This window comes from Carassius auratus, unplaced genomic scaffold (assembly GCF_003368295.1).
Source record: "Carassius auratus strain Wakin unplaced genomic scaffold, ASM336829v1 scaf_tig00216569, whole genome shotgun sequence".
Classification (NCBI taxonomy): Eukaryota; Metazoa; Chordata; class Actinopteri; order Cypriniformes; family Cyprinidae; genus Carassius; species Carassius auratus.
Window position 1 is genome coordinate 183,812 of NW_020528637.1, and position 26,322 is coordinate 210,133.

The window sequence follows — 26,322 nt, forward strand, 5'->3', positions numbered from 1 at the left end:
ATATATTATTTACCTTTATTCTACACCACTCTGTAACCTCCTTTGAACGCTAAAATTGTTTTTATGAAGCCCCTCCCTCAGTAATAAACAATGGGTTCAGATTGGTCAGCTGGCCCAGTGTGTTGTGATTTGCTAAACCGCCTAGTGCACGTCTAAATATCCCGCCCCTCACGTCAGTGGCATGTGCTCTGGTTGTATTGTAAACAATAGCGGCGTTAATATTGCTTATCAGTTTGAGCCCAATTGAGATGCAAAGGATATTAGTGAAGAGGATCACGCAGAACCTGTGCAAGTGCACGTCTCTTAACAGTTTGTTTTTTATTTGTTGTTGTCTCTACTTTTAGATCCGCTGTTGTTTGTAAATGCTACTGCATCTGTTAGCTTCTAATATACAGTTTTATCCTGATTAAAGCTTTAATACAGTACAGCAATTGTACGCGCGTCCATGTATAATGCTTCTCATAACTGAGTGTGAATGTGAAAAAATATCTGTCTTTCTATTAGGACTGGGCGATATATCTAACGATATGATCATGCACATTTAGTCATTAAATCGGGTTCCATGATTACCACTAAATCGCCATCACCTGTTTTTAAATGGAGTGGCATTTAATAGACAAAGCCGTAGATCACTGACAAGCTACGCAATTTCGCGTTCATTATTGCAGATGAATCTCCTTCGATAATTAATTGGAACACAGTTTACTGGCGCTGACGAGCTGATGATCAGGTGTGAGAGGGAGAGAAATGCAGAGCATGGGACACAAGGAGCTTTAGAACATTGATTTTGAAACTTATGAATCCATTAGAATCGTTAGAAAACAGAATTGTGATCCGTATATGAATAGATTTTTTCGGGACAGTATGGCAACAACTCTTCCTCTTCTCTAAAGGAGTGCAACATGGCCCCCCCCCCCCTCCTTCCATTGCTTGTTCCCGGGGCTGGGGTTATATCAAGTAGCTTGTTATAGTCCCTTCGAGCAGTTTTGTAAACATTAAACTTACATAAATTTAAAAGACAATAACTGCGTTTGCATTGAACCTTCAGCGTTGTAATAGATATTATGTTCAAACAGCAACTCTACACAGCAACTAATATTAAAAAAGGGAAATTGCAATCAACCACCCCTTTAATTTATAAAAGTGATGTCAATGTGGTTTTTATCATCTGTAATTCTCACAGTAATGTTATCTGTGGCACAGAAAGATGTGAGGAGCCCTAAAACATTACTGGATAGTTTGATATTATGGGCATGTCAGGTCTAGACAAGATGATGTCAAATTTTTTTATTCTTTGTGCGTTCGCACAATCATGTTCTCAAAAGCATGGTGGTCTAGTGGTCAAAAAGTGAATTAAATATGAATGTGTACTTGTTTAGAGTATTTGGTCCAGAATCTGATCCAATTTGATCAGCCACTGACTCATAAATTGGGTCAGACAACAGCAATAACATTCAATAGGAAGTATCCATTTATGTGATTATCTGTGTTTTGAGACACTTTTGCCTTGTAACAAGCAAGATTAGTCTTTTCTGTCATTTAGGCTTCATGTGTCTAGTGAACTCAAGGTGATATGACATGCTAGTCACCTGTTGGCATCAGCTTTCTTCTGAAAAAAAAAAAAAAAAATCTTATGTGAAATATTTAATCATGACATACTGTATGGAACAGACTGAAATGAAAAATCTAAATCTGAGTCTAAGTTTGAATCAAGCTATATTTATTTCTGTATTCCTCCTTAGTAGAATGAAAATTATATATATATATATATATATATATATATATATATATATATATATATATATATACATACACACACACACATACTGTATATATAATTACAGAAGTAATAGAATAACAGTATGTTTTGAACACTCAATATATTTGCTGTTAAAATCTTTTTGACCCTGATATTTAATCTTTTATGTATAGCAACTCTTACATTACATATGTTAAATGTCTTATAAATTTGTTATAGTTCTGTAATAAATATTTTATAGTATAAATTGAAGTAAACGTCCATTGCTATAATGTTGTACAGATAAACGTCACCATTACTGAATATTTAGTTAAATGTTGGCTTTTATTTGAGTCAAAGACATTCTAGGCTACTCTCCCAGGTTCAGGAAACAGTCCTACATAAAATGCATTGTACACACACAAATATTTGGGTTGAACTGTTCTGTGTCCTCTTTTGGAAGACCAAACAAACTAGTTTCGCTGTCACAATGAAATGCAGCATCTCCACAACATATCGCTGGCAGCAACAGCATGAATCAACGTTACACCTTCTTTATTTGAATAAACATTTGGGTGGTATTACAGAAATCTTCCCACACGGTGACATAAACATGTGGGGGCATTTAAACAAGGTATTTTAGGAGGGCGCGGACGAGTGTCCATATATCCAATAGAATATCTCTTTTGGTTTGAGACCTTAAGTCTTTGCAACTTTAGGCTCCTTATCCATTCATGAACAGCTTGTAACACTCCAAAGAGAAATTAACTTGAAATTGCATCATTTGACACCTTTAAACGTATAGTAAAAACATATTTGCTCTGATTTGCATTCTGTTGTGAGCATAAAAAACTAATTCCAAATATATATATATATTTTCAATACAAGGGTTTATAAAACTCAATAAAATACATTTTAAAACACTGCAAAATAATTTTAACAGCACAGTAGTTAATCCAAGACCTGTGAGGAAAAATCTGAAAGATTAAATCTATCACTCATCCAGTGATGTCTAATTTAGACTAATGATTATGAAGACCTTAATTCCTTATTTTTATTTTTGCACATTATTTACGGTCTATTACATCTTACAAGAGGGGTTTTGAAGATAGAGTAACAATATTAAGGGTTTAAGAAGAGCATCTGCCCAAAACCCCTGCCACAGCACAACAACAACCACCATTACAACAAGATCCCTTTAACAGGCTTTATTAACAGCTTGGAGTGCACATGATTAAGAGGAAAGCAAAAAAAAAAAAAAAAAAAAAACAAACTTAAGGAGGGGGAACAATGAAAAAAAAAAAAAAAAAAAAAAAAAAAAGTATGCATCTCTTTTCTTTGGGTTACATTATGTCTAAACCGTTAAAGAAAAAAAATAATAAAAAAAAATCAACAACAAAATTATATACTCTCTCCCCGATCTAATCCTCAAACCAGGAGAAAACTGTTTCAAAAAGTAAAAAAAGAAAAAAAGGCAACCACCTCCCTACAGCTTCCAATAGGGAAACAAAGAATCAATCAAGAGAGTATCTGTTTGAGCAGTTGGTAACGCAGGAAGAGACTAATTAACTTTAAAACAGCAAACCTGTAGGCTGAATAACTTGAAATATCTTGCTCATCACAGAGCACAAAGTTTAGCAAGAGCTTCTAACAGCAACAGAAAGTTAGTCAACCATTCTTTGCATTAACGAAGATAAACAACCATACAGAATCACAAATGGCTTCTACAAACTACGCTGAGCTGAGCTGAGCTGAGCTGGACTGGACTGGACTGGACTGGACTGGACACAGGACATGCTCTAGAGAGAAGCTCTCATCTTCTGAGAGTTCTGCTCAGCTTTTATACTGCTTCTCTCTCAGCTGGTGAGCAGGTGCAGCTGAAAAAGGCAATCAATTACCTGCCTACTGGAAAGAGTGGGAGGAGCCAGAGGAGGAGGAGACAGAAACAACCACAATAGAGAGTAATAAAGAAATCAATAGAGAGTGTACATAACATAAAAGAGAATCTGTCATTGGACATAACACTGTCTGTGCCTTTTTTTTTCTTTTTTTTTATATTTAAAAAAATTAGTGTTTTTAAAATCTACATATCCAGCCATAAATTTGCCCTAAAAAATATGTTATCTGTGTTTGCATTTTGCTCTGTGCATCTTTACACATGGCTTGATCTGGGATATATGATCAGGTATTCAGGAAGAGCTTGCTGGCCATTGAAGATGACATATGTCTGCACCATGTCAGACAAGCTATCATAACGATCTAAAGGGTCTCCATGTAAGGGAGGGGGCAAAATATGATGTGGGGAACCAATAGTGGACTTCCCAGTGAGGACCTGGGCTTGAATGATGTAGATGTACTGCTCATGTTCCTGGTCTTTCCACAGCTTCATTGCTCCATCGACTGTACTGCTGAAGTATATTCCACTGCCATACCTTTGCTCTAGAAATCAAATTTAAAAAAAATTTACATAGAAATCCCAAACATCACCTTAAAAACACATCATAAACTAAAAATACATAAATATATATAGGCATTCCTATAATATATATATTATTCTGAATATGTTCACATTTGTTACCTGCAGGAGGTGCGAACTCTTTCTGAAAGCCTACTCTGCAGATGAGATCACAGAACTGAGCGGACACACGCTGGTAGAGGCACTTCGGTTTGTCATTCAATCTCTGCATATTCATTTTGAACAGCTGCTTCAGCGCAATGTTCTCCAGCTTCTCCTTCTGTAACAACCAGTGCAACCACATGCCATTACATTCTTTTAGTATCAAAGCCTTGTGCTAAACGTCCTCATTGCTGCCTTTGCATGTTATAGTTGAACGGGGATTAAAATAAAGAGCAAATAAAAATTACATGGACACTAGTGGATTCTTTAACATACAATAGCTGCTCTATAGAAACATGAAAATAACCTAGCAGTGTTCTCTCAGAAAATAACTATAGTATCGTGATTGGGAGGGCAGCTTTCTCACCTTTACAACATTAAAGGCTTTCCATGCTTCTTTTCCAAAATAATCATTCCTGGTCTCAGGTGTTCTTGAATAAAATGAATTGTTGAGAGACTCAAAACGATCCAGCAGACCTGTATAGTATAGGAGAAAAGACTGGATCAGGTCATCCAGATGCTATGAATGACAAACTTAACATGAGCACTATACTGAGAAAACTATTACATTTATTAAACTATAATTTATTTACAGTCCAAGTATTTGAACATACATGTCCTTTCCACATTGCTGCTTCTCCCATAGTCATCAACCAAAGTCTTGTTCATCAAGTTGACTTTGTGGGTATTAATCTCATGGTTTACATTCCCTGCCAAATAAGCTTTCTCCAAATCTGCACTGATTTCAGGTGTTTGTATCCAAGGTACATCTTTACAGCTCCAGCGAACAACAGAATACAGCATGTCACGTTCCTCAGCTTGTGCAAACTCCTCCTGAGCCTTGCAAAGCATGGACTCCACCTCAATTGCTGCACAACTGACATTTGAAGGGTTTCCAGTGATGGTTATGCCACCTTCACCATTCCTGAAGAACTCCTCAATGCGAACATTCAACATTGTTTGGAGAGAGAGAAGACTTGCATGGTCTTCTTGTCCAAGATATATGACATGATTATTCTTTATTGTCATGATATCTGATGGCTTTAGCATATTGGTTGTCCACTCTTTTGCTTCTCTCAGAGCTTCCCTGGAAACACTGTCGAACTCAACAGATGCCATTTTATGTGCTGTGGTTTCACTGGCTGCAAATGCAAAGTCTGAAAGCATTTGAGAGTAATGAACGTCTATCTCAGTAGTTAACATTCGATATGGGCAAAAGCATGACACTGTAAAATCAGCTAAATTTTCCATTTGTTTTGCTTACTTATTTTTATGTCATTGTACACTACTGGGGACTCTGCTGCTCTCTTCCTCATTTTCATCTCGTTTTCAAAAGCCTAAACATTACAATGAAAATACACATGAGAAAAGTTGATTTTCTACTGAACTGCTTTTGTGCTTGATTAATTTTAACTTATGCATTCACTTTTTCATAATTCAGTATCAAGATGCTGATTAAAGAATTCTGTCATATATGATGGGGACATAGTAAAACTGGTTATGTTAAACAACTGAAAAGCATAGTACTTTATTAGCATACATCACCTCCATCATCTCCTTGTCCTTTGGATACACAACAAAGTTTACATCCAGTTCTTTCGTGTTACTTTTGGCAAAATTTGCCACAGCATCTGTCATGATTTTGGCAACCTCAAATTTCTTAAAGCCCAGATTACCAGTACCAATAGCTGGGAAGGAGATGGATTTGTATCCCATTGAAGCTTTCCTCAGACATTCTGAGACCACATTATAAAGAATCTACAGACAAAACCAAAACAGATAGTGGGTATAGAAACTCATAGGAATGGCCCGAATTACTAATAAAAATCCAATCTACCTGTGTGGCCATAGGGTCAGATCTAACTACGCAAACAGTATGATAAACTGCATGACAATTCAGATGATATCCTTTTGTCACATGGACATTTGTGGATTTACTGTGTTTTCCTCTGGAAATCTCTTCTTGAATCTTTCTGCCAGCTTTGTTCAAAATTGCTTTTGAAATCAGCCCCAAGGACAAATTACAATCTTCTGAAATTGTATTCACAATTACATGAACCTGGACATTAAAGCAAAGTGAAAAGAAAAAGGAAGAGTGTTAATGTAATTAGCAATTCCCTGTTTTTATATGAGGGAAAAAACTTTTCCTTTTTTTTCAAAATAACTAAATGTAATGAGTTATTAGCAGTTAGAAAATGTATACAAAACAGTTTTGATAATATATCTCAATCAACTTAATGCTTTTTAATTGATCACTCTTTCTTGTGCTTTACATATTTGCCTTACCTTTTCTTCTTCAATAGCCCCTGTTTTCAGTTGCAGTGTTACATTGCAAAATTTGAACTTGCTGTTTGAAGACAAAGCCATGCTGCTCTGAACAGCTCCACTGTATGTGCCAGAGATGCTGGACTGCACCAAAATCGCCTTAACTGCTCTCTCCATTTCTTGGACCGAGGGTTCATCATTATTGACTAGACGGATTTCTAAGTTGCTTTGAAACCTTGTGCATTCATCAAACAGTTTTATAGCCTTTACAATAATGTCTGCACAGCGATCTCTTGGAAAATAGAAAAGGCCAGAACTTAAGGCAGGAATTGCAACAGAGGAAATGTTTTCCTTTAAGACAATACGTAGGATACTGTTGATTGCATCATATAAGTATGGTGCAGCTTGATCAGTCTCCCACTTGGATGGGTTTGGAGACAAGCAGGGACCAACAGCATGTATGATAAATTTACACGGTAGATCTCCAGCAGAAGTGAGAACAGCCTCACCAACTTTCACTCGTCCAATTTTTTGTATAATGACATCACTCCATTTCTGGATCATTGGTCCTCCAGCCGCACACAGTGCTTGTGCAAGACCACCTCCATGATTAAGTTTCTCATTGGCTGCATTGACCACAGCCTCCACTTTGTGACGTGTAAGATCATCTTTCCAGACTGATACTTCGACTCCGCTGGACAGCTTTGTGGAGTACCTCTTCTCAGCGCGCCAGACACCACTTGTGCTACTACCAAAGGAGCCAACCTCTTCCACATTGCGGAGAATAGCCGTGCAATTAAATTTGACATTAACAGCATGACAAAAGGCTTCACCACACCTTGCCAGAACGGCAGCCTGTTCTGAAACCAGTGGCAACCAACCCTGTTCCTTGTCACTCATGGCTTGTAGCTTCCTCAGGACACAGACCCCTATGACTTGAGAAAATGAAGCATCAATCATTAAATGAAAATGAATGTTGTGTAATGTTTATCATATCCCAATTCATTGTAATGAATAAAGTCTTACTGGGCAATTCAAAGACATCACACTGAATTATTTTCTTGAATTTCCTTTTAATGTCTTAAAGTGTTTTACCCCCCTTTTGGTAATCTTAAAAGTCCCACTTAGAACTACATTTTCTAGTTTCTTTTTGTTTTCTTGGAATCTGATTTTATTTGCATTATTTATATATTTTTTTACAATAAGGATTCATTTGTTAACGCTGAACTAATCATAAACAATACTTTTAAAGCATTTATTAATCTTAGTTATTATTCATTTCAACATCTACTAATATAGTTTTAAAATCAAAGTAATCTGCACAACATATTGTCCAGGCTGGAAGTCTGTAAGCATGTTTTGAGGTTAAAATGATCTTCCTGTAACCCTATCCAGACAGCAGAATCCCTGACAATATTCAAGAAATATTCGTTGTCTTTAAAAAAAAAAAAAAAAAAAATTGGAATCTCCGCCTTTTCTCTCTTTTACTATTCTGAACAATGTTTGAAACATTGCATTACTAGCACTTTTCATGTTATTGCATCCTTAAGACGAAGCTTGTTGTACTCCTTATTTGTAAGTCACATGTACATATCTGTATCTGATAAGTGAATAGGCCTACATATAAATTTAGGTTAAATGTAGCATTAACAAAGGTTAATAAATGCTCTAAAAAATTATATTCCTCATAGTCAGTTATGTCAAAAAGCCACCAGTTACTGACTGCATGCATGGGGGGAAAAAGATGCAAGGTAAATGGTAACTGAGGCTTTTAGTCTCTAACATTGTTTCACTGGATATGGAATTACATTTGTTTCAATAATAATGAACGAAACGTTATAAAACTGAACGTAACTTTTTCAGAAACTATCAAAAATATGCCATTACAAAAGAAGAAAAACACAATCAAAATGAAAAAAAAAAATATATTAACTCAGTCGCACAAATTTAACAGGCTCTACAAATATGCTTCATTCTTTGTTAATGTTTTTCAAAGATTCTGAATTGCCTCAGATTTCGCTTACGTTTCGCAGTTTTTCGTTTGGTGTTTTGACGCAAACCTCTCGTGGGGGTGGGCTTAACAGTGATCTACTCTGATTGGATAGATAGCTTTTGATGGACAGGTGCTCTCTGACCGGGAAGACGCCACTCAGTGGCGCGTATATACTGGAAAGCTCTCGTGATTGTGATTTGTATTACAAAATATGTAAATAATATTTGACCTTCGATCGACTCAGTCTGTAAAGATGAGCTCTTGTCCTTCAAGGCAGCTTGAAGTAAGCTTGTGTTACTGAATGACAATAATAACCCGCAACAAACTGTAGCACACTGTAACATGAAAAACTTGTATCGATGTTATTGGTTACTTCAGTAACAAAAGCTTACTTCAAGCTGCCTTGAAGGACAAGCGGAGGAGGAAGAAAACGCTACTCCGTGTCTCCTGAGAGCTCATCTTTACAGACTGAGACGATCAAAGGTCAAATATTATTTATATATTTAGTAACACAAGGCACGACGTATTGCATACAAACCACCGCGAGAGCTTTTTTTTTCTTTTTCTATTTCTATTTTTATTAATGCAGAGAACAAAAACATACAAAGGTATAAACATACATCACATAATATCCACCACAAAAAAAAAAAAAAAAAAAGATTAAAAAGATTAAAAAGAGGGCCAAAATCTAAACAAAATTACACAAGGAGATCAAAGGCAGAGTAAATCTAACTGTCCTTATAGCTTTCTTATTAGACACTGAAAATACATTCAAATAGTTTTTCATTTATTTTAGAAAAAAAAAAAGAGAAGACAGGTTTACAGTTGGAGAATTTGCATTTGTGAATGTGAAATTTGTTTAGGACATTTTTTTAAATTAATAGCAAAACTGTTTTTGTTTTCGTTTGTGGGGTCAGAGTCATAATACCCAAATATAATGTTTTTCATACTGAGAAGCCTGGCAAAATCTTACACTTGACAAACACACCAATATCATCCCAAAGTGTAGTGGCCTGACCGAAATAAGTGTACAGTTCTTTTTCTAACTTCGCTCGGTGTTTCACTATGGGAATCGCTTTGGGCGTGACCAACTACGGAAGCTCCTATGCCACCACGTCTGTCTTTGACAGACAGGTCGACTTGAGATCAGGCTCCGCCCCCACCTATATTACTCAGGTCGACCCCTACGAAGTCATTCTCGCTTTCTTCCCGTGAGGGACTACAAGCTCTCTCAGCACGTCCGACCTTTTTGCTGATTTCGCTTAACTGTTCAACTGGCGGGCCGTCATCGGAGTACGCTACCGAACGCGACATCAGTGGATTGGATTGGTACTGTGTTGAGTGTCACACCGAATAGTGTCCGCGTCAAGGCGAGCTATTCTCTTCAAAATATCGCGTGTTATCACGACGATAGGATTTTCAGTGGTGTCAAGCCACCGTAGGCTTTACGCGTCAGGGCGAGCCGCGAAAAGGGCTAACTACGTTACCCTGTGAACCATTAATCGGACTAACGTGTTGTGACGAGTCTTCGAATCACTCTTTCTCTCTCCAGCCGTCATGTCGACAGTCATTACCCCCGCCAAAGGGAATGAGTCGAAGAAGGAACCCGCACCCCGCCCGTGTCCATCATCATGTGGAGCAACCGTCTCGGGCAGGGATCCCCATCCCATGTGCATCGTGTGCATGGGCGCTAAGCACGCTCAAACGTCGCTTGCGGACCCACAGACGTGCGTTCACTGTGCGTCATTGCCGGTTAAAATTTTGGAGAGAAGGCTGAGAGTGGCGGTGGCTAGTCAGCAGGACCCATGTCTGGCTGGAGCCATCGCGAAAACTAAGGCTAACGATCATCAGCGAGCTACTACGAAGAGCTGGGCTGAGATGATGGAAGCCGAATCCCCGGATATGCCTCCTCTGTTCGATGGCCTTCTCGCACACGAGGATGAGGAGCCGGGAGACGAGGACGCAGAGGGCGATGCTAACTCTGACCTCCTCGACTTGGACATGGACGAAGAGGAGGAAGAAGACAACTCTCTCTTCCCTGTCCAGCAGTCTAGACCTCCTAGCGCGACTGACACTGGCTCTCAGGCAGACAGTAACCTGCACGAGGTATGCAAGCGAGCCGCTGCAAAACTGGGCCTAGCGTGGCCCGCGGCCCAAGATTCAGAAGGAGCAGAGAGGGACCTTTATGACGGGAAAAGGCTACCGCCTGCTCAAACCACAACGAGACAGCTCCTACCCGCCGTGCCGGCGTGCATGAAGGAGATGTCCCGCCATTGGGGTAGCCCCTTTAAGAGCAAGCTCCCGACCAAGGGATGCTCTAAACTTGAGATCCAAGGAATGGGAGAGCTGGGGCTGGCCGGACCCCCAGCGATAGAGTCTTCAGTGGCCTATCACCTCCATCCATATCGTCGATCTATTTCTGCCTCTTCCCAAATTTCGCTGCCGAACAAGATGGAGCGCCTGACCGCGTCCATCTATCAGAGGATGTACAAGTATGCGGCGCAGTCAGTGTGCTCGCTGAACGCGGTGACTTTACTGTCAGCGTACCAGGCGGAGATTTTGGAGGAGATGGGGCGACAATTAGATACAGGAGTGCCGAACCCAGCTCTCTGGGACGAGATATGTGTGGTAAACGACCTAATTCTCCGCTCATCTCGTGGCGCAGTTCAGGGCTGTGGCCGTGTTATGGGCTTGGCCGTTTCAGGTGAGAGAGCGTTATGGCTGAACCTGTCTGGTTTAGGCGACGCTCAAAAAGCTGAGGTGATGGACGCTGCGTTCGACCCAACTAAGGGCCTTTTCGGACCAGCTCTCGAGAAAATGAGAGAAACCAGCACCCTCAGGAAACAGGAGGATGAGGCTTTTAACCTCTGTTTACCGCGCAAGCAAACACCGCGACCACCCTCTCAGCCAGCACGGCAAGGTTTTGCAGCAGCCGCTGCGGCGAGAGGAAGACAGATGGGAGCTAGGAGTGTGAGACCGCCTCCCAGCGGACAGCAGGTGGGCTATCGTCCGAGATCTGATGGCTCCGGACCCGGGGGGAAACATTCATTTGCGGCCGCGGCGGCGAGAAACCGCCCACCCCACCCCGAGGATCGGAAGAAGAAGCGTGCGACCTGACACGCGAATGTTCCCCGTCACTTCTCTCTCCGCCCGCAAAGAGAAAGAGGGGGTCCAGCCCTGTTGTTCTCAGTTCAGTAAGGGCTCCAGCTATAAGCAATCATGTTCAAAACGTTCTCAAGTGTCACCAAGCACTTACACTGGGTTTTCAAACACCCATCAGTTCAGGGGAATGTTTAATAAAAAATGCATTATCGCATCCAGGCCACAGGCTGAGGGCGACGTGCTCCCCCAACTCATTAGACACAATAAATGTTTCACTATCGCAGCCAGGCAGACAGCCGAGGGCGATAGATTGCAAAAAAATCCAAACATTGAGATGTGCATCCCTAGCTTCTCCGCTGGAGGGAGCGCGCGCACCTCCAGAAGGGGTCAGCGCGGAGACGGTAATGACGTCATCAAAACGCGCCGGCGTTGGGGAAGTATACAGGGGACCTCTCTCGGCTCGCATACTCAGTTGGCGCGCATGCGCAGCTCATCCGTGGGTTGTAAACACGATTTCACGGGGATACAGGCTTCAATTTGCCATGAAACCACCCAGATTCAATGGTATAATAGCCTCAGTGGCCGAGGGAGAGTCAGCTCGCGTCCTGACGGCCGAGATAGACTCTCTTTTAGAAAAACGAGCCATCAGAGTAGTGCCAAAGGAAGTGAGCTGTCAGGGCTTTTATTCCCGTTACTTTGTGATCCCAAAGAAGGGGAGCATATCTCTGCGTCCTATTCTAGATCTCCGTGTGTTAAACAAGCACCTACGGAAATATTCATTCAAAATGTTGACACACAAAACACTTTGTCGATCCATCCGCCAGAACGACTGGTTTGTGACGATCGATCTGTCAGACGCGTATTTTCACATAGATATTTACCCGTCTCACAGGAAGTATCTCAGGTTTGCTTTTCTAGGCACTGCTTACGAATTTCAGACAATGCCCTTTGGTCTGTGTCTAGCACCAAGAGTATTCAGCAAATGTGTGGAAGCAGCACTTTTCCCATTGAGAAACAAGGGGATAAGAATACTGTCGTACATAGACGATTATCTGATTTGCGCCTCGTCGAAAGAGCAAGCAATCAAAGACGCAGACATGGTGTTATTGCATCTCAACAGCTTGGGATTCAGAATAAACATGGAAAAGAGCCGCTTAAAGCCAGCTCAGCACGCAGAATATCTGGGACTCAGTATAAACTCCCTCTCTTATCGAGTCACTCTGACAGAGAGGAGGATCGCGTCATTCACTCAGTGTCTCTCCCGTTTTCAGTCGGGGAAAATTGTCCCGTTCAGACTGTGCCTGCGAATGCTGGGCTTAATGGCTTCAGTGATATCTGTAGTACGACTGGGACTACTAATAATGAGAGACTTTCAGCGCTGGGTCGCGCATCTGCGTCTGTGTTCTCGGCGTCATCTCAACCGACAGGTGAGAGTGACGTATGCGTGCGTCAGAGCGCTCAGACATTGGAAAAGCCCAGCGACCCTCAGATCGGGGATTCCCCTGGGGGCAGTGTCGTCGAGAGTCACTATGACGACGGACGCATCGTTAAAGGGCTGGGGAGCGACTTTAATGGGCAGAGCTGTGAACGGCGTTTGGCCTCCTCAGCTAATTCACAAACACATAAATTACTTGGAATTGTTGGCAGTGTTTCTAGCGCTGAAACATTTTCTGAGCTTCATCAGGGGTCGTCATGTTTTAGTGAAAACAGACAATTCCACAGTGGTTGCTTATATCAACCGACAGGGAGGCACACGCTCTCTTCAGCTGCACCAGCTGGCAAAGGAGCTGATTGTGTGGTGCGACATAAGACTTTTATCCATCAGGGCAACCCATGTTCCAGGGATATTGAACAGGGGGGCAGACTTGTTGTCCAGAGGAAATCCCCTGTACGGAGAGTGGAAGCTTCATCCCCAGGTGGTGAAGCAGATATGGCAGAGATACGGCCAGGCGGTCGTAGATCTCTTCGCCTCGCAGGAAAACGCCCAATGTCCTCTGTTTTTCTCTCTGGCAGACGGAAATGCACCATTGGGTGTGGATGCTTTAGCCCACCAATGGCCAAATGTCCTGCTGTATGCATTTCCCCCTCTGAGCCTGATTTCACCCACTCTAGCCAGGGTGAGGGAAATGGGATTGTCGCTGATACTGATAGCCCCACGTTGGCCATCCAGACCTTGGGTGGCCGAGATAGTTCAACTACTGTCGGGTCAGCCGTGGCCCCTCCCTCCCTGGCGGGACCTCCTGTCACAAGCGGGGGGGGAAATCTACCATCCTCACCCAGACAGGATAGCTCTCTGGGCCTGGCCCGTGAAAGGTGGAATTTAAGTGCAGCAGGTCTGCCCCCATCAGTCATACACACTATACAGAGTGCAAGAGCCTCTTCCACTCGTTCACTGTATAGTAATAAATGGCGAGTCTTTGAAAAATGGTGTGGACGGATTCATATTGTCCCTTTTCAATGTTCAGTGAGGGACGTTTTATGTTTCCTGCAGGATCTGCTAGATAAAGGGAAAGCTTTTTCTACGATAAAGGTATACTTAGCGGCTATATCTGCTTGTCATGTGGGCTTTGGTGACAAGACAGCAGGTCAGCACCCTTTAATAAGTCGATTTATGAAGGGGGCACGACGTAAGAGGCCAGGGGCCAGGCGAATGGTCCCATTGTGGGATTTGTCCACAGTCTTAGAGGCCCTTTCTCAACACCCTTTTGAGCCGTTGGAAGCTATAGGGTTAAAATTTCTCTCGCTCAAGACAGCACTACTGTTAGCGCTGGTGTCAGCTAAGAGGGTGAGTGACTTACAGGCACTGTCGGTCAGCCCATCTTGTCTGCAGTTTTCTACAGGGTTTACAAGGGTTTCCTTTCGCCCTAACCCGGCTTTCGTACCTAAAGTAGTGGATTCGTCATATAGATGTCAAACTACAGATCTTGCAGCTTTTCACCCTCCTCCGTTCTCTTCTCCAGAGGAGAGGAGGTTGAATACCTTGTGTCCTGTACGAGCACTTCGTGTGTACGTAGAAAGGACAGCAGGTTTCAGGAAAAATGACCAGCTGTTCGTGTCATGGGCTACTCCTCACAAGGGGAAGCCATTGTCACGTCAGCGACTGTCCCACTGGATTGTAGAAGCTATTTCCTTAGCATATGAATGCAGAGGTTCCCAACCTCCAGAGGGCTTAAGGGCCCACTCAACTAGGGGCATGGCGACATCATGGGCCTTACTCGGAGGCGTTTCGGTCCAGGAGATCTGTGCTGCAGCAAGCTGGGCCACACCACACACTTTTGTGCGATTTTATAGACTGAACGTGTCTGAGCCATCCTTAGCTCATGCAGTGTTAGGAGTCAGCACGTCAAGTCCCATATGATTGGTGTAGTGTACGTTGCAATCCGGGAGTGGTCTATATCTCCCATAGTGAAACACCGAGCGAAGTTAGAAAAAGAACGATGGGTTACTTAACGTAATCCCGGGTTCTTTGATAACATAGTGAGGTGTTTCACCAACACTTCCCTCCTTGCATAGGAACGGGAAGAAACCTCTCTTAATGACTTCGTAGGGGTCGACCTGAGTAATATAGGTGGGGGCGGAGCCTGATCTCAGGTCGACCTGTCTGTCAAAGACAGACGTGGTGGCATAGGAGCTTCCGTAGTTGGTCACGCCCAAAGCGATTCCCATAGTGAAACACCTCACTCTGTTATCAAAGAACCCGGGATTACGTTAAGTAACCCATCGTTTCTTCAGAACTCGAACAAAAAGAGCATGTAAGATCAATGTCAGATTTAAATCTTTGTATAAACTTCTTTACAGGGTAGAACCTTTGTATTAGCTTAAAATAAATGTCTTTCACTTTGTCTGTGAAAAAGATTTTTTTGCGATAGAGACCAGATTATCACCGCAAGAGCTTTCCAGTATCGCGCCACTAAGTGGCGTCTTCCCGGTCAGAGAGCACCTGTCCATCAAAAGCTCACTATCCAATCAGAGTAGATCACTGTTAAGCCCGCCCCCACGAGAGGTTTGTGTCAAAACACCAAACGAAAAACTGCGAAACGTAAGCGAAATCTGTAGCAGTGAATTCAGAATCCACAATTAGCGAAAACGAATCTTTGAAAAAACATTAACAAAGAATGAATCATATATGAAGAGTCTGTTAAATTTGTGCGACTGAGTTATTTATTTATTTATTTTTTTCATTTTGATTGTGTTTTTCTTCTTTTGTTATGGCATATTTTTGATAGTTTCTGAAAAAGTTACGTTCAGTTTTATAACGTTTCGTTCATTATTGAAACAAATTTAATTCCATAACTGGAGAAGTCAGACAGGTTTTGCATGAGGACGCGTATGCTAATTTATGACTTGGTTTTATTTTATTTTTGAGTAAACTTTAAGATAAGAACTGCAAGTATATCAATACAGTGAAACTATACAATTATGCATCGTAAGAGCCATAACAATTCGACAAACAGCACAATAAAAGGGAGTAAATGTATAAAAGTACAGTTTAAGTCATGTGTTTTGGAAGCATTGCTTTAAAGCATAAACGTCCTGTTTTTACACAATGCGGCTATCCATGTTTCTAATGAAAGAATATGTCATCACGAAACTGCAACAAATCCTGTTCGCTAGACCCGGAAACAGAGTAACTTAGTAACATGTAGGCCTAACTTAAGTAGCTATAGCCTAATTTATTATTGACATTTCAGATAAATCTTACCTTGGTTTTGACAAACAGACGTCAAAAAAGACAGGCGCCTCAACAATGACTGTTAAAATTGCACAACACATTATCTGAATTAAAATCGAAAGCGTTGTTGCAAGTATGCGAGTTGTGCGATGTTATATTCATTAAATGCGCACAGAGTTCGATATACTCCATAACCTACAAATATTTGTTCACTCACCTTTTATGTTCTTCAATCTTTTTCTTTTGTGTCAAAAACAGCGATAGTTTCAGAGTGTCGAAACGAGGAGAGGCCAATTAACGTCTTTGCTTGAAGCGGAAACTGTTTTCTGCGTTGTTGTGAAAAACCAAGCCTGACGCATGGCCATGCACTTAAATCAAAAGTGAAAGTTTTAAGTCTTTAACTTCGACAAGCCCAGTCGCAGCACAGGCGGACATGGCTACGGATGAGTTCCCATACCCTCTCTATGTGGAGGGCCAGTGGGACTCCCACACTCCCAAACTAAAAAACAAACTAATCATCTACTTCCAGAGTAAGAAATCCGATGGAGGCGACTGCGAGGTGGAATATAGTGTTTCTGGCGGACAGACAGCAACTGTTCGATTCAAGTCGAAGGAAGGTAAGTTGCCTTTTAAAACTCTGATATGAATCACTGTAACATATAATGTAAAAGTGCTGTGTCAAAGGCTATTTCGAAGCATAAATATGTCGTGGAGTTACCGTGGGAGGAGTCCAATAAACGAAAGTGATATATTTTGTTTGCGTGAATATGATACTAAAAATAATTGCCTGTTAACACATTATGTTCTTATTTTTGACTCAGTGAGGAAGCGGGTTCTGAACAAACAAACGCATGAGCTCAAGATTGGTCAAAAAACTGTGAAAATGACTGTGAGTCTCCCGCCATCAGATGCATCACTTCCTCAGGTGACGAGCCTATTTAAATTGAGTAACATGCACGGCTAGCCTAATGACTTAAAGTAAGCTAAAAACGAAACTTTGTTTCTAGGAATCAACTTCTTCGGTCAGCACAATCGCAGCAGGTGAGTCATCCAGCTGCACAATAACGCTATTCTGCTGTCCTCTGCTGGGGGCTGTTGCATAAAACAAGTTTAACAAACAAGCCAGGCTTATTTCAGTTGGTCTTACTTGTTTTAAAACAGATCAATGGACAATTTGGTCTTATTTAGGTAAATTTGTTTTATTAAACAGGCCCCTGCACTTTATATGCCACGATACTTGCCCGACCTCAACTCTAAAATGTACACTAATAACTAACAAACGAATTAACGATTTATTCATTTGTATTTCTAAACTCAGAAATATTAATTAGTTAATCAGCTTAACTAACTTGATAGCCTAACATGAGGTTGCATCAACAAAATCATTTTTAATTAGACTTTCAGGCTATAACCTTTTACAGTTTACTCTAGAATCATGTATGCTGCAAAATATGCAATAATGCAAATTATAGAACTAGTGAACTGTTAGAACTTTGCTATAATATAACAGCCATCATAAATCTTATATCTTATATCTTATAAAGTCAGTGGATTTGTGGCAAACCCACTTGTTCATGACACCAGTGTTCATTAACCAGGTGATGTATTGCATTGCCATTGACAACCGTGACATAACGGTTAAAGTAAATAATAAGTAAATATTTGATCGATGAACAATGCAATCAGAATCAATTGTTTTAAACAGCCATGTTATATATATATATATATATATATATATATAATATAAAAAAATTAACTCAATTTCATTTAATGTTTATGACAAAACGAAGTATAGGCTACTTTGGGTTTCATTAACAAGAGTTAGATGATTTTGTAGGAAAACTCTTAAAAACTTAAAAAAAAAAAAAACTTTGAAGTGTTGTTGCATTCATAAAAGGCTGGATTGGTTTGAAGAGGTGAAAGGTAAAGTGAATGTGGACTTCAAAGATGAAGTATGTGTGCCTATGTACTAATGATTATCTCTGAGATTGGAAAAGGGATTCCCCTTGATGGATTCGATTCCAACCTAATGAATTGACTCTAGATTCCCAAAGACTCAGAATCAGGGAATCAATTCAAAGCCCTACCTAGAACAAACATGATACCCAAACTTCATAAATGTGTTAAATGAATGATAATCCTGAAATTAATTCAAATAAAAGTAATTCTGCATATATTTTTATCAGCACAGCTGACATTTTTCAAAGTAAATGAGTTTTTTACATTCAGGTGAACCACAGAGTGAAGAAGAAATAGAGGAGGATGTTGAGCAAGTTGAGGAAACGGAAGAAGATACAACCCCTAGATCAGCTGTAATTGAAAATACCCAAAACTGTGGTCAAGAGTTTCTGACAATGCTGGTGGAAAATGTGCTGAAAGGATCTTCTGCTGAGTCAAAGGACTTCGACACTGAAATAATACCAGAGATTAACTGTGCTGTGGTGACATTTTCTAATAGCAAGTGTAAGTCATGGGTTCTGTCCCCCAACAGAAAGTACTTTTCAGATGTACATGCAAAAAACTTGCCTCTTATTAAGGTCTGATTGCTGGTCACCTGCTTTTATTTCCTGTTACTTATATTTTATTCCATAGATGCAGAACATTTCTTGGTATCCTCTCCAAGCAATGGAATAATTAAGAAGAAAAACATGAAAGTCAGATTGCTCGAGGTGACTTCAAAGGTGAAAGCCGAAGGCTTACCTCCAAACTCAAACTCTGACTTAGTCATGCTCTATTTTGACAAATTTGCAGAAGTAGAGGATGATGGGGTAACGTTTGAAACGGATCAATCAGCAATAATAACTTTTAAAAATCCTGAAGGTACATGAAGTGGTTTGATTTGATTTATTAGTTGAATTTAATTTTGACATATGCATAAACTAAACAATGTGTGCTTTTTCAGATGCGCAAAAAGTCCTCGAAGAGCAACATCAAATTAAAAAACAGCCTTTTAGAGTACTGCCATACTACGAATCACTACAAACAGCTCTATATGGTAAAGACAGACCCACCTTGAGACTTCCAGAGACATTTATAGAGAAAGTTGATAAAACTGTATGTCACCACCTAAAGGAAAACAGGAAATCCCTGGATTCAATCAAGCAAGCTATGTCCAGTCATTTTTGTGAGATTGATTTTCAATCCTCAGCAGTTAACATCAGTCCTTCTCGATCCCTACTCAACAATGGTGCAAAAACAAGAAAACTAATTCAGACATGGAGAGAAAACGCCCTTTCTGTGTTCTTAGAATCAATGTCTAAGTTTAAATCCAACAAGCTCCACATTCAGGAGGATGCATGGACAGAGATACAAACTGAAATTGAAAACGCATTAGTGGGAGAGACTGTCACACTGGTTCCCTGTGTGGATGAAGGAACGATAGCTGTAGCCGGCCTTAAAGAAGATGTGGACAGGATTGAGGGAATCCTGACAGAAACTGTTGAGAAAATCTCGCAAAGAATCCAAAGAGAGAAGGGCAGTGAGATGGGTGACATCAATATGACTCCATCAGTTTATAATGTTGTTCTCTGTGATGGTTTGGAGGAGCAACTTTGTGACAAATTTCCAGAAATGAACATCACATACCATGTGCACAGCCAAAAGTTAACTTTCTTTGGTCTAAAACATGAGGTGCTGGAAATAAAGAACGAAATACTGCAGGCTGTTCTTAATTTGATTCGTAAACCAATTGAGCTCCACCAATCTGTTTTAGATTTTCTGCACAAGAATGATCTAGAGGAAATAACTAGAGATATGTTTTTCAGCAAAGGAATCTATGTAGCATTAGAAGCTGATGGCAAGAGAGTTTTGCTTGTTGGAAAAACACTCAAGGCCTTGAATGAAGGTGAGAAGCAATTGCTGACAGATCTGGGTCATCTGAGCTTCAAGGTAGAAGATCCCAGTGTTCTAGGAACATCAGATTGGCATGACCTTGTCTCACGCATAAAAAGCACAAATGTTACAGTACAGACAGCTGTCGACCAGGTGGTGGTTTCTGGCTTTGTAGATTCCATCAACGATGTTAAGCAAGAGTTATATAATTTTGTTCAGGAAAACTCTCACTTTGAGAAAACTCTGAAATCTCACAAGACTGTTGTCGCATTCATGAAGGATCACAAAAAGCAGGAATGGTTTGAAAAGGTGAAAGGTAAAGTAAATGTGGACTTCAAATGTGAAGACATCGTGATCAGTGGCTCAAGACTTTATGTCTCTAAGTGTGTGCCTCTGTTTGAGGACTTGCTTGGATCTGTGCATCACTGCACCATGAAAATAGTTAAACCGGGGGCAAGGAAGTATTTCAAGGAGAAAAAGTTAATGTGGGTTGCATATGCCAAGACAAATATGAATTGTTTGGTCCAGTTACTAGATGAGTGTGACCACCCACGTGACATAGTTCAATCACGGTCAATAAAGTCTATTTATGAATATAAGACGCATGAAGGAATGGAGATTACAGTAAACAAAGCTGACATGTGTTCATTTCTAGTGGATGCAGTAGTCGGTGCATGCAAATCGACCCTCCTACTTGATGGAGGTTTAGCAAAGGCCCTCTCTGATGCTGCTGGTCCTAAACTTCAGAATGACTGCAACCAGATTGTCAAACGTCGGAAGCTGACAACAGGTGATGCTGTTCTCCTCGATGCAGGAGGACAGCTATGTTGCAAGCATGTCATTTTAGCAATAGGACCTCATTATAACCCTTCCAATCCTCAGGAGTCCATAAAGCTCCTGAAAAAAGCAGTGAAGAAGAGTCTCAATTTGGCAGATCAAGAAAGCTTCCAGTCATTGGCAATCCCAGCCATTAGTTCTGGTGTATTTGGTTTCCCACTGGACCTTTGTGCAGACACCATTGTAAAAGCTATAAAGGAGTTCTGTGATTTTGTTGAGGGGAATACGCTGAGTAAGATTCACCTAGTTGACAATAATGAAAAGACAGTCCAAGCTTTAGAAGCTGCAGTGAAAAAGGTTTATGGGGTCAGTGCACGTACCCATAGCGTGACGTCTGGAAGCAGTTCAAGCAGCCAGCAGCAAAACCAAAACCAAGCAAGTTCTTCTCCAAGCCAACACCAGATAGCTGCACACTTTCAAGGAGCATCACAAAGTTTTCAGACAAAAGAAGGTTTAACCATCACCCTTATGAAAGGAAACATTGAGGACACAACAGTGAGTTCAATATAATTATGCATAATATAATTTGATGGTTCATGTTTTATTTGAAATATCAAAATTGTCTCGAGATATACTTGATGGGGGTTGGTGTTTTTTTTTTCTTTTTTTCATCTCCCAAATATACAAAGGGCACTCTGCCTTTTTAGTTTTGTTAATTTTAAGTAAACTATTGGAGCATGGTTTGAGCTGACTAACCATCTGTAATTATCTGCTTTTTGTACAGATGGACATTGTTGTGAACACTCTCAGCAGTGACCTGAATCTCAGCGTAGGCGCCATTTCAAATGCCCTTTTCAAAGCAGCTGGTCCTCAGCTTCAGGTTCTGCTCAATCAGCAAGTCACAGGTTCTGCCAATAATGGAGCAGTCTTTGAAACTGCCGGTGTAAACCTGAAGAACAAACTGGTGTTCCATGCTGTTGTACCCCACTGGAATCAGGGGCAAGGAAATGAGCAAAAGGTAACACTCTTTGAATGATTTTTAGTGATTAGTAGTTACAAATCAGATGCTTTAATGACTTTATCTCTCTCTCTCTCTCTCTCTTTGTCCAGGTGCTGGAGGATATCATGGATAAGTGTTTGGATCTGGCAGAGCAGCGTCAGCAGAGCTCTATTGTATTCTCTGCCATTGGCACAGGGAACCTGGGGTTTCCGAAGCCATTGGTGGTCTGCACTATGCTGGACTCTGCCTTCAAGTTCAGCAGTAAAAGAGGTTCAAAGCATGTGAAGGAAGTGGTATTTGTTCTTCATCCCAAAGATACACAAACCATTCAGGTACCTGATATGTTATGTCATAACAGTCTTTTTTAGATCCATATGGAGTTTCACATTCTGCGTAATTTGACTCTTGGTACAATAATGAGTTATTATTCCTGTTGTCTACAACAGGTATTCACAGATGAGTTTAGCAAAAGGTTTTTGGGTCAGTCTGCCTCAGCAAATAACCCCACACAGCCACAGAGCACAGGTGTTTAAAACTTTTTTTTTTTTAATTCCCTTTTTTACTTTTTCTTACCCAAATCATTGATACAATCATCTCTAGCTTACTGGTCTCAAGGTCATTTTAGCATGTAGTCAGTCATTTCCCCTTGATATACCTTTCTATAATGTTTTTTTACTTTTTGTATTTTACAATGAAATTATAGGCCCCTTCTCGAAGGTCATAACGAAATCTGGGATTCATGAGACTACAGTGGGAGGAGTAACGCTACAGGTCCTGAATGGTGATATTACTTTAGAGAAAACCGATGTCATTGTGAACTCCAGCAATAAAGATTTTACAGCGAAATCAGGTAAAGTTACGAACTCTGAATAAGTAGAAGACTTTTAATCCTTTTTATATGCCAGCTTCTCAAGCTCTTAAGCACTATAATTGATTGTTGCTTAATTTTATAAGATTAAAAGAAAAGATTAAAACATTTTTATCTCAAATTTTCAAGGTGTCTCAAAGGCTATTTTGGATAAGGCTGGTCCAAACATAGAAACTGAATGCCAGCAACTCGGTGAGAATAATTTTTAATAAGAATGAAATAATAAATGTATTAAAAATTATAAAGAGACTTCAGCCCACAGAAAAGAGCATGTGGTTTCTTATAATTCTGGTTAATGTGTGTTGCCAGGGGCCCAGGCTAACAGTGGACTGATAATGACTCAAGCAGGGAATTTGCAGTGTAAAAAGATCATCCACATTGCAGCACACAGTGATGCTATAAGGATCCAAAAACATGTAAGAAAGGCTCTAGAAATGTGTGCCAAGGAAAAGCTCACCTCCATTGCATTCCCAGCTATTGGAACAGGTGAGAACAAACTCAAATGTTGTTAATCTATGTCAAATAATAATAACTGACCTTACATATAAAGACAACACATTCAGTTCAATTCCAGTTTATGTGTATAGTGGTTTTCACAATACAAATCGTTGCAAAGCAAGCAGCTTTACAGAAATTTGAGTTTTTAAAATATATTTGAATATATGAATACAATGTATATGGTAGTTTTTATTTATTTTTTTTTTTTTAAGTCTGTATTAGTATTATAAATAAGTGCTTATTATAATTACATTAACTTAAGCAGCCCAAATTGTTACATTTATCTTTATATTGTCAATTCAAAACTTTCACTAAAAACATTTAGTCAAATGACTTTGTTTTTCCTAGGACAAGCAGGGTTGTCTCCGGGTCAAGTAGCTGACTCCATGTTGGATGGCATGCTGGACATAATAAGAAAAAATCCCCAGTCCACTCTGAAGCTGATCAGACTGGTGGTGTTCCAGGCTCAGATGCTCCCTGAATTCCACAAAAGCATGCAGAATCGAGAAAATGGACCTGCCAAACAAGACCAGAGTACCTGGTCAAAAATCAAAAGTATGAATCACTTTCATTTCAACCTAATTTGATAGAACATTAATTGTAGGAGTAGCCTTTAAAAAAATTATACCATTCATTAATAAAACAGAAGAGTTCAGTAATATTTTTTCATGAGGTCATGCAAAATAACAATATCAAATGGCTAAAGAGATTTATCTATTGCAATTTTGTGTATTTTCCAGCATATGCTGCTAGTGTTAAATCCTTCTTCACTGGATCATGGGAGAAAGAAATAAAACAACATGGTGGCAAAGACTTTGTCATTGAAGGTGTGCAAGTAGATCCAGTGTTTTTCTCTATCTGTGGCCCATCACAAGCAGAAGTGGACAAAACAAAGCGTTTCTTAGAGGATACAATCGATTGTGAGCAAGTGTTCCAGTCCATCACAGACACAGCAATACTTACCCTATCAGATAAAGACCAACAGCGAATCCAGGACCTGCAAAGCACTATAGATGTGACCATAAGGCTTGAATACAAAGCCCATACAGGTTCAGAAGAAATCCCTGGAAAAGCCACACTAACAGTACAAGGTCTCAGTCGAGATGTTCTAAAAGCCACTCAGGAAATCCAAGACATGCTCAAAACAGCCAAAGATGATGCCATACTAAAAAAGGAAATGGATTACACAAGTGAGCTTGTTGATTGGCAGTATGAGCAAGGTGGCCAATATAGGAGTTTTGACCAACGTACTAATTTAGATTTAGAGAAGGCCCTTGACAGAAAAGCTGCAGACATCACAATTTCCTTCCAAGGCCAAACTTATCAGGTCAGACTGCCTGAGGGTCCTGCGGTGAGCACCACTGGTGGAAACCAGATGAATATCAGACGCATTGACAGATTGAAAGGTACAGTATTTGCTGAATTGTACCATTTATCAATAAGAAAAACTAAATATATGTATAAACATGATTTAAAAATGAATTATATTATTGTAATGCATAAAGTATGTGAATTGTATGTGATTTAAATGCACTACAACTAATGTTGTAGATTTTACAACCACCTTAAATTACTAGATGTTTTTCTCCATTAGCTACTGAAGATATTCCACAGCATTGGGATGCAATGGCGCCTAACGAGTTGCACAGAAAGTTTAATTTGCAACCTACCAGCACAGAATACATAGATGTATTGAAGCACTTCCAGGCCACTTGTTCTAACAAAAAAGTCTTGAAGGCATGTGTATTATTTTATTTTAGTTATCAATTCTTTCTTATTAGATGCTCTACAGGATTGAACATTAATCTTGAGCTAACTGATTGCCCCCCCCCCCCCCCCCTTTAAATATTTATTTATTTATTTTGGGGAGTCAAGGCAGTACAATACATTGTAAATGACCAGGAAATACACACATGGTAACATCACAGACAACTCAGTTTCATACCTCTATCCATTATAGAAATGTTAACTGGTTTTACTCCTGTTTTCTGATTGTAGATTGAGCGAATCCAGAATCCTGGCATGTGGAGGAACTACCAGAATAACAAAAATGTCATGGAAAAAAAGAATGGTCATCAAAACAATGAGAAAAGACTCTTTCATGGAACCAGTGAGCAGACTCTCGGTCACATTGAAAGGAGTGGATTTAATCGTAGCTATGCAGGAAAAAATGGTAAATAATTTACTACAATCACTTTCATTTTCACAATTCACCTTCCATGATTATACTTTGAAGTGGTGTATACATTTTTCATCTTACGTTTTTTTTTGTTTGTTTGTTTTTTGTTACAGCTGCAGCTTATGGAAATGGCACTTACTTTGCACTCAATGCAAGCTACTCTTCTAGCGACACATACTCAGTGCCTAATACTCAGGGACAAAAATACATGTACCTCTGCAGAGTCCTTACAGGTGACTACACAAAAGGACAAACAGGGATGATTGTGCCACCTGCAAAAAATCCTAACTGTGACCAGTATGACACGGTTGTGGACAATTCTAATGCACCGACCATTTTTGTGGTATTCCGAGATGATAATGCATATCCTGAATATTTAATCACTTTCACAAATTAGTCTCTGAAAATAAATCATTTTTCACATCAGATACAATCAGGGAGATGAAGCTACCATAATGTGTCTTATTGAATCATTAAAATTTAAACCAGCTTTAATTATGGAACCTAAATGTGCTTTAATGAATTCATTTTCAGTACTTTCTATGGTAAAGTTAACAAAATTGTGTCTTGTTAAAGGGATAGTTCCCCTTCAATTGCTGGTCCTCATTGACATTTTCCTTCCATACTATGGAAGTCAATGAAGGTTAGCAAATGAAGTGAACTATCCCTTTAATTCTGGAGATAGTTTCACTAATTTGCACAAATAATACAATCTTCAGGAACATGTAAACAAACTACACTGCAAATAAAGATCACAGAAAACTAAAGTTTGTTTTATTGTT

General features: G+C 40.0%; 2 protein-coding genes across 2 annotated transcripts; one reads left to right on the forward strand and one right to left on the reverse strand.

Moving 5' to 3' along the window:
* Positions 1-3,890: 3,890 nt before the first annotated feature.
* LOC113098489 (poly [ADP-ribose] polymerase 9-like) lies at positions 3,891-16,774 on the reverse strand. Its single transcript, XM_026263598.1, has 9 exons — positions 16,605-16,774; positions 6,642-7,555; positions 6,193-6,414; positions 5,901-6,113; positions 5,620-5,692; positions 4,970-5,512; positions 4,723-4,832; positions 4,317-4,473; positions 3,891-4,177 (listed from the first exon to the last, which is right to left on the reverse strand). The coding sequence occupies exons 2-9, from the start codon at positions 7,518-7,520 to the stop codon at positions 3,891-3,893; spliced, it is 2,484 nt and encodes an 827-aa protein (XP_026119383.1). The 5' UTR covers positions 7,521-7,555; positions 16,605-16,774.
* Positions 16,775-16,820: 46 nt separating this feature from the next.
* On the forward strand, positions 16,821-26,247 carry LOC113098487 (poly [ADP-ribose] polymerase 14-like). Its single transcript, XM_026263596.1, has 17 exons — positions 16,821-17,004; positions 17,209-17,312; positions 17,395-17,428; positions 18,617-18,850; positions 18,980-19,207; positions 19,290-21,550; positions 21,780-22,013; positions 22,106-22,327; positions 22,442-22,520; positions 22,699-22,845; positions 22,993-23,055; positions 23,173-23,349; positions 23,710-23,916; positions 24,102-24,767; positions 24,956-25,098; positions 25,360-25,534; positions 25,654-26,247. Exons 1-17 carry the CDS (start codon positions 16,821-16,823, stop codon positions 25,935-25,937), a joined length of 5,442 nt encoding a protein of 1,813 aa, XP_026119381.1. The 3' UTR covers positions 25,938-26,247.
* The last annotated feature ends 75 nt before the right edge of the window (positions 26,248-26,322 follow it).